Source organism: Dermacentor albipictus, chromosome 1, assembly GCF_038994185.2.
Source record: "Dermacentor albipictus isolate Rhodes 1998 colony chromosome 1, USDA_Dalb.pri_finalv2, whole genome shotgun sequence".
Lineage (NCBI taxonomy): Eukaryota > Metazoa > Arthropoda > Arachnida > Ixodida > Ixodidae > Dermacentor > Dermacentor albipictus.
In genome coordinates, this window is record NC_091821.1 from 523776542 (window position 1) to 523785423 (window position 8882).

At 51.4% G+C, this 8882-nt stretch overlaps 1 protein-coding gene across 1 annotated transcript; it reads right to left on the minus strand.

The window, feature by feature from the left end:
• Nucleotides 1-6292: 6292 nt before the first annotated feature.
• Nucleotides 6293-7576, minus strand: LOC139054612 (zinc finger Ran-binding domain-containing protein 2-like). The gene is made up of 2 exons (XM_070531892.1): nucleotides 7414-7576; nucleotides 6293-6603 (listed from the first exon to the last, which is right to left on the minus strand). Exons 1-2 carry the CDS (start codon nucleotides 7574-7576, stop codon nucleotides 6293-6295), a joined length of 474 nt encoding a protein of 157 aa, XP_070387993.1.
• Between the last annotated feature and the right edge of the window lie 1306 nt (nucleotides 7577-8882).

Genomic DNA, 8882 nt, shown 5'->3' on the forward strand with positions numbered 1-8882 from the left:
AATAATAATGCTGGAGCGCGGCGGGATGCTCACTTGATCTTCGAGCACACTCAAGGCGTGGTGACTACGACAGCTCTCCGGCGGTATCGCTTGATCTTGTGACAGCGTTATCGATTTCGACTTCAGGTCGATGATTGCGCCATGTTGATTCAGGAAGTCCATGCAGAGAATGACGTCTCGTGAACACTGTTGGAGGACAACGAAGGTGGCAGGGTAAGTCCAGTCATGAACGGTAACTCTTGCCGTGCAGATTCCAGTCGGCGTAACGAGGTGTCCTCCAGCGGTCCGAATTTGGGGGCCCTCCCATGCAATCTTAACCTTCTTCAACTGGGCGGCGATGTGTCCACTCATTACGGAGTAATCGGCCCCTGTGTCGACTAAGGCAGTGACTGCGTGGCCGTCGAGAAGCACGTCGAGGTCGGTGGTTCTTTGTCTGGCGTTGCAGTTAGGTCGTGGCGTCGGATCACGGCTGCGTTGTGTTGAACTGAAGTTCGAACGTCGCGTCGTCAAGTCGTCGTTCGTCGGTGCAGTCTTGCCTTCCTGACTTCGTCGGGACGGCGGCGTGTAGTTGTTATGTCGTTGAGATCGTTTCGTCGTCTTCGTCGGCGGCGGAGGATCTTCGTCAGTTCGACGAACAGCAACCGCACCTCCATCGGTTGCTGCTTTTAGTTTTCCGGATATGGGCTCGCTGACCGGCCCCGGGCTGGGCCAGTGTATGGTCGGCGCTGCGGCGACAGGTAGCGGCCTGGTGATGGCGAACGCGACGGTCGTCGAGGGCTCCACTGAGTAGCGGCGAGGTAGTCAGCGATGTCACGACGTCGTTCACCTTCCCACGGGCGCTGTGCGTTGACGGCGAAGCCTCGCAATCCCAGGTCGCGGTATGCGCATCGGCGGTACACATGGCCGGCTTCGCCGCAGTGGCAGCACAGTGGGCGGTGGTCGAGGGCGCGCCAAATGTCCGTCTTCCTCGCGTAGGTGAGCTAGGCGACGGGGGACGGAATAGCGGCGTTACAGGGCCCTCGCGTTGTCGCGGAGGGGGAGCTTGACGGCGTACGACGGCGGCGTAAGTCATCGCTTCTGGCTGGGGCTGCGGTAATTGTGGTTGCACCTCAGGAACTCCTAGCGATCGGTGCACCTCTTCTTTCACGATGTCGGCGATCGAGGCCACTTGAGGCTGCGATGATGGCAAGACCTTGCGCAGTTCTTCGCGCACAATGGCCCTGATGGTCTCGCATAGATCGTCCGTGGCCAGTGTTTGAATTCCGGAGTAGCTTGTTGGCTTGGTGCGTCGGTCGAATTGCCGGTTCCGCAATTCCCGTGTCTTCTCGATGCTCGTCGCCTCACGAAGAAACTCGTCGACGGTCTGCGGTGGGCTTCTTTCCATACCGGCGAAAAGTTCCTCTTTTACACCACGCATCAGTAGACGTACTTTCTTCTCCTCGGACATTTCGGGGTCGGCATGGCGGAACAGACGGCTCATTTCCTCAGTGAAGATCGCGATCGTCTCATTCGGCAGCTGCGCTCTTGTCTCCAGTAGAGCTTGGGCTCGCTCTTTTCGCACGGCGCTTTGAAATTTTTGCAGGAAGCCGCTTCGGAAGAGGTCCCACGTCGTCAAGGTGGCTTCTCGATTCTCGAACCACGTCTTGGCGGCGTCCTCCAATGCGAAATAGACATGTCGTAGCTTGTCGTCGCTTGCCCAGTCGTTAAACGTAGCGACCCTCTCATATGTTTCCAGCCAGGTTTCCGGGTCCTCAAATGTGGAACCGCGGAACGTCGGTGGTTCCCTGGGCTGCTGCAGCACGATAGGGGACGCTGGGGCTGCCATTGGGGTTGCCTTGGCCACAATGTTCTTGGTCTTCTCCGGTAGAAGTCCGTGCTCAGGGGGCAGCTGTTGAAGACGGCGGCTTCTCGGTGGTCCGGGGCTACGTTGGTGTTCTGTTTGCGGTCTGGGCTGGGATCACGGCTTGTCGGGGGCGTCCCGTGCATGAACGAAAAGCACCTCCACCAGATGTCACTTGGTAGTGACGGTGAAGAAAGAAGCAGTACGGTGGAATAGAGAACTATCTTTTATTGGGCGAACCTGTGCCCACAAAACAGGCTACACTTATAGCACAACGATAGCGGCGAACACGGTCGGCGATCGTCGGAAATCTGATCAGCGGGTCAAGAAGAAGAAGAAGAACAAAACTTTATTCGTAGAAAGAACTTCGTTGCCCCTAAAACGGGGTAACGCCGTGTGGTCGGGCCCCTATTCCAAGGCACCGCTGGCCCTCGCCATCCTTTCTGCCCTGCGGACGAGCCTGAGCTGATCCCCAAGGGCGGAGCTGGATAGCAATGCCTCCCACCTCGCTCTCATGTTATTATCTTCTTGTTCTTCTGTGTGAGCTGTGCACTCCCATGTGATGTGGTAGAGCGTTGGTGTGCTCCCACACCACGGGCATATGTCCTTGTATGCTGTTGGGTAGTATATATGCAGTTTATGTAGGTTTATGTATGTGTCTGTTTGGAGCCTGCGTAACGTCGCTGAGTCCATGGCTGAAAGGTTCCTATGCGGGGCTGGGTAGAGCCTTCTGATTTCCCTGTAGTGTTGCAGGATCGCTTTAGAACTTGGATCGATGGGTGTCGGGTCCTCCACCATGTTGCCATGGGCAGCTCGGCAATTAGTAAAACCTCGAGCCACCTCATCTGCATGGAGGTTCCCAGTAACACCCTCGTGTCCCGGGGCCCATGTTATCGTTTGGGTATACCTGACGTCAAGGTCTCTGTTGATTTCGGTAAGTATCCGGCGTGCCCTCGCGCTGATCTGTCCCCTCTGATAGTTTCTACAAGCGGCCTGAGAATCTGTGACTATTGTTAGTGGAGCATTGCGCTCTATGCCTTCTCGTATAGCTAAGGCGATGGCTATCTCTTCGGCTTCTAAAATGGTTGCTCGGGAAACCGAAGCACAGGCCGTGATTTTCCCTTTACGGTTTACGACAACTGCCACCATGTTCTTTGCGTTGGCCCGATATGGTGAAGCATCCGTGAATCGTGCAGTGTCCAAGTATTTTGTTGTTTTGTCTATGTATTCTGCTCGAGCTTTTCTCCTTCCTGCGTGTAATGTCGGATCCATGTTTTGTGGTATTGGTGATACCCCATACAAATCTCTAATCTGGCAGGGTAGACCTTTGGCGTTTTGGTGCATTTGTATGCATCCTCCAAGGCCGACTCTTAGAAGAAGAGCTCTGCCGACTGTCGTTTGCGCCAATCGACTCCTCTGCGCTATGAGTTGGGCCTCAGCCAGCTCATGAAATGTATTGTGGAGGCCGAGGGCTAGAAACTTCTCATTTGAAGTGTTGCGTGGCAACCTCAGGGCTGTCTTATATGCCATCCTTATTATTGTATCAGCCTTTTCTTCTTCCTCCCTGTTCATGGTATGGTAAGGAAGGGAGTACATTAGTCTGCTGATGACCAGGCTTTTCACCAGTCTGAGGGTGTCTTGTTCCCCCATTCCTGTCCGACTATGAGCCACACGGGCTATCATCCGGTTAATTTGTTGCGTTGTTTTTCTGATCGTGTTTAAAGTGTGTAAACATCTGGCATTAGATTGCAGCCACATCCCCAACACTCTTACTATTGACCTCTCAGGAATAATTTTCTCATCCAGCCTGATCTCGAGTTTGAGTCTCGGGTCAGTTCTTTGTTTTTTTGTTTTTGTGAGGCGAATGAGTTCTGACTTCTCCGCAGAGCACTGGAGTCCTCTTTGTTGCGTATAGTTTTCTATTATATTGGCTGCCCATTGGAGCTTTTCCTCCTTCTCTCCCAAGTTGCCCTTGGTTATCCATATCGTTACATCATCAGCGTATAGGGAATGGTGGACGTCGGGGATTTCTTGGAGTTTTTTAGCTAGTCCAATCATGGCTATGTTGAAGAGTGTAGGCGAAATCACCGCACCCTGTGGCGTTCCTTTGTTGGGAGGATGAATGATTTCAGATTCATCGTTTCCTACTTTTATAACTGCTGTTCTCTGGTTGAGGAAGCTTCGGATGTACTGGTACGTCCTATGACCGCAGCTGGTCTCTGCAAGTCCATCCAGTATCCCTTTGTGACTTACGTTGTCGAAGGCCCCTTTTATGTCGACAGCCATGACAATGTGTTCTCCGGCCTTGGGGACGTTCGTTAAGACTTCCTCCTTTAAAAGCAGGAGTATGTCCTGTGTTGACAGATGTGGTCTGAAGCCAAACATGGTATCAGGCATTAAGTTGTTTTCTTCAAGATGACGTTGGAGTCTAGTGTTTACTAATCTTTCGAACACCTTTCCTAGACATGATGTAAGAGAGATGGGCCTAAGGTTGTCCAAAGTAAATTTCTTCCCTGGTTTTGGAATCATGATTATCACAGCGTGTTTCCATTGCTGTGGTATCGTTCCTTTGACCCAATGATCATTTATAAAGTTCGTAAGGGCTGTTATGGCTTCATCATTCATGTTTCTAATCATGGCATTTGATATTTGGTCTGCCCCTGCCGCTGTGTTCCGTTTTGTACTGGCGATTGCTGCTTTAACTTCTGCTACCGTGAAGAGTTCATCCATTTCTGGGTTTGGGTGTCCGATGTAATCAGCTTGGTATGGGGGTATCGGGGCTTTGTTACCGAAGCATTTTCTATGGACTGCCTGTAGGAGTTCTTCTTTTGTGCCTGGGTACGAGTGTAGCAATCTCTCCAAGTTCTTTTGTCCTTCGCGTCTGGTTTTGAGCGGGTCAATCATTCCTCTGAGGATGTTCCACGTTTTTGCCGTCCCTAGGGTTCCATTAAGTGATCCGCAGAAGCGTTCCCAGTTGGCTGTTGTAAGTTGATTAGCATATTCCTCGGCCTTCTGGGTTATTTCTTTGATTTTCATTTTGAGTTTGCGGTTGCATTTCTGTCGCTTCCATCTTTTGGTCAGGCTTCGTCTTGCATCCCACAGATGCAATAGGTGAGGGTCCACTTCAGGTGTTTTGTCTGTCCTGGTGATGGTTTTGGTATGTTTCTGCTTTATATTTCGTATGCATTCGCACCAATTATCTAAATCATTTATGTCCGTGGTATGTTCTTTAAGTGATTCTCTGTACGCCCGCCAGTCTGTTATTTTAGCTGTACCTATTTGTTTACGGATTTGAGCTGTGCGGATTGTGGTGCTTATAATGCAATGGTCACTGCCTAGATTTTCGAGGGTGTTGCACCACTCCGCATTTGGACAATTTTTGGTTATTGTTAAGTCCGGACTTGTGTCTGCGGAGATACTATTCCCTGTTCTTGTTGGCATTGCAGGGTCTGTTAGAAGTGTCATGCCGAGCGCTTCTATTTGTCCCATGATATTTTTGCCTTTATTGTTCTGGGTTGGATACCCCCAGCTTGAGTGCCTGGCATTAAAATCCCCAACTATCACTAGAGGTCTCCCCTTCGCCATTTTTGCGGCCTCTTGAAATAGTTTGTCGAACGTTGCTCTTTTCTGACTCGGCGGGCTGTAGACATTAATTATGAAGGCGCTCTTTCCTCTGGTGCCTTTATATGTGATTTCTGTTATTATATGCGGAATGTCCGTTCCTTCTATGGATTTGTGACATATTGCCGTTACTTTCTTGTCCACCAATGTTGCGACCTTCCAGTTTTCACCTTCGGTATTGAAGGTTTCGTATCCCTGTAATTTTGGGTTTGTTCCGGCTTCTTGCAATGCAATGATAGCTGGTGATCTGTTTTGCGTCATCACCAGCTGTGACAGTTGTCCCATTTTACGCCGGAACCCGCGGCAGTTCCACTGCCATATTTCGCACTCTTCGGAAGCGTGCTTTTGATGTTTAGGCATTGTGTGTCGCCTGGGTCATGGCCGACAAGCCTGGCCTGTTGTATACTTTCTCTGCCTTTTCTCTTATGCTGCTGCCTGTGGCATGTTTTCTCAGTGCTTTCGTAAATTCTATTTGTTGTGCCTGGATTTTCTTGTCCAGAGCTTGTAGTTTTTGATCTACCTGAATCATCACCTGCTCTACAATTGTGGGTATAATTTCTTTTATGGTTTCTTTCAATATCGACAAGGTAATTACGGTGTCGCCTTCTAAATTCGGTAGTTTTTGTCCTTTCTGTCCTGTCTGGACTGGTTTAGGTTCTCGTTGTGGTTGCTGCATTTGTTGCTTTTTCAATTGCCTATTTTCTCTTTCTAGGTCTCCTATTCGCACTCGCATTAGCTCTAGTTCGCGTTCTAGGCGTGTGAGTTGTGTTGTTTGGTGTGGGGGTTGGGAGGCGATTGCTGCCCAGCTCACCTTGTTTTTGCCTTCTTTGTTCACAGTCTTCTTGCTCTTCTGCTGTTGTTTTGTTGTTTGGCCCCTCTCTTGGGGCCACTGTCCCTGGAGTTGGAGCGGTCTCGGGAGCTGGACCTGGATCGGGAACTGGATCGGGACCTGGAACGGGCCCCATCTGGTGATGCAGAGTCCTCACGGTCCGTGCTGAACCAGCGTCTCTTGAGGATTCCGTTGGCTTGTGGTCGGCGTAGACGTTGCGACAGTGGTGGCCTGCCCCTTTGGGGGACCCGTTTGAGTTTCTTGGTGCACTCCGATGCCGCCGTGGGATGAGCCCCCCCGCACAGGGCACACTCTGGATCACAGGTGTGGTCCTCAGGAGGGTCCCTTAGCCAACAATTGCTGCACGCCTTTGCCGTGGGCGTTGGACAAACGTCCGTTCTATGTCCCTTGCTTTTACACAGTTTGCAGTATTGTCTTGTGGGCTGATAAGGCACACATGGCATTTCGCCACCGTAATAGTAGACGAAGCGTGGCACTATCGGTCCATCGAACGTTATCACTGCGGTTTCAGACTTGCCGAGCATCCGGGCTTGGACGATTGTCACTCCTTGAGTGCGCATTCGGAGATGACTTAAGAGTTCCTCTTCTGGGGTTTCGCGTTCCAGTCCGTGCACCACTCCTTTAAGGTACCCTTCAGGGGTGGTTATGTAGGTGTTCATCGGATGTTTAGTGCCATTGAGCTCCAGCGTTTTGATCTTCACGATCTTCTCCGCCACTTGTTCGTATGGGGTACTTACAATGATTATGTTTGACCCGTTGCGGAGGCGAAGCAAAAATTTATCGCTCCTGCAGGTCTCCGGGTCGCCGCTTGCACGCTCTATCGCTCGCGCAACTTCGTAGATTTTAAGTTCTTTTACAACTAGCCCTGGCTTGGGACGCATGATAATTTTCATGTCATTTCTGGGCAGCGGCGCCGCGCGCGTTCGCCGTCGGGCTCTTATAGACGCTACGCCGCGTTTAGCTCGCTCTCCTGCAGGCGCCCTGGCAATGCAGCTGCTGTTGCCCTCACCGTCGCCTCGAGCTCCGCTGTCATCAGTGGCTGCTCGCAATTGTTTTCTTAAACCTTTGCGTTCTCGCAAAGATAGTGCAAGTTGCCACTGACCGTTCTTGGCTTCGTCGTCTTCCCTTGCTGTGTCTTTCTCCTCGTTTTCGTCGGCGTCGCTGGTTGATTCCCCCTGTGTCACCTCGTCAGGCGAGAGGAAGTCCTCTTCAGCGTCGGCCGCAGATCCCGCTTGGGTTTCGATGGCTTGGTCATCCGTGTCCATGGTGTCCTGGGCTATTTCCGAGTCGTTGTCCGTTGGAAGTTGGGCCGTGGCGGCGCTACGCTTGGGCCGGGAGCTGACTGCCGGGGGTCCGCGCTCCGCTACGCCGTTAGGCTTAGCGTGGCAGGCCGGCATGCTCGGGCGGTGGTCTTATCTTCTTGGAAGAAACCGGGTCCACTTGTCAAAAAAATGGGGTATCAGCGCGTTCCTGGTGTCTTCCTACACAAATCCAGCGAATTCCGTGGTGGTCACATGATTTTGACCGCTACTAGGCAAGATTATTGACAGAGCCGATGCGAACACGTCTGCACTCCTCGGCGCCACGGGTCAAGTGCGTCGGCTTTTATAGAGCAGTCATCGAACGTTCCAGACTAATCGTTCGGACCCGCGTGCCTTCCACAAAGTTCTACACCATTCACGTTACGCGATGAAATCAGATAACACAAGGTTCAGCGACAACAGACAGCCGGGAAGAAGCATCGATAACTTTCCAGAAACGTCGGATACATGCAGGCGCGTCCCTCGCTGTGCGATTAGAGTTGTTAAGCGGCGAAAACGTGGTCGCCCGATAAAGGTAAGTACACGCGTCAATATGCTCCTGACAGAGCACCTTGGGGACGAGCGCCGCAACAGCCGTCACAGCAGAAGCGCAACTAGGGGACAGATGGGAGAATACGCACCGTGCAAGACAGTGCAATTTGCGGCTTTGAAGCTGGTCGGCGCACAGCATGGTATTGGCGTGTTCAATAAAAGCATGAATCTTTATAAAAGGTGGGAGCTGACGCATACGCTTTCGATTCCGCGTTGTGGTACTTGGTTAAGTCGTCAGTCCTCACATCAGCGGCAACTGCGCTTTCCGTGCTCGTATGTTGACATTTCTAACGGCATTGCCAGACATTTGTGTCATTCTTCTGCCTGCCTGTGCAGAGGCTTGGTTAAGATGTCCTCTTTGCGAAATTAGGGCGAGACAATTGCTTAATAAAGCAAGATTAACATAAAAAACATGTTTTCTTTAGACTGTTGCTCCGGGTGATCTAGTGCCTCACTTGATTCCCCCTCTCCCCAATGCTTCATAGGCTTCATCGCCTCTCTTGTTTCATGCTGGCGGCCAGACCAGGCTCTAGTTTCTTCAGCGTCCAGTGAAGGTATGCGCCTGGGGGGTGCTATTTACATGGAGCAGCATTGCCTGCCTAACCGGACCCTTTAATCTGATTTGCAACTAGAGGCAATTTTTACATTTAAAATAGTGTGAAGCTTGTCACCGACTTGTGGTAACACTGCAATGCATACTAATAATGCGGCAACAGGC

What these genes read in the sequence shown, in the direction of transcription:
- LOC139054612 (XM_070531892.1), bottom strand. Translation starts at nt 7,576, where the DNA reads ATGGACACGGATGACCAAGCCATCGAAACCCAAGCGGGATCTGCGGCC. An exon ending in AGACGACGAAGCCAAGAACG is followed by an intron (nt 6,604 to 7,413) that starts GTCAGTGGCAAC and finishes CCTGTGATCCAG; the next exon opens with AGTGTGCCCTGTGCGGGGGG.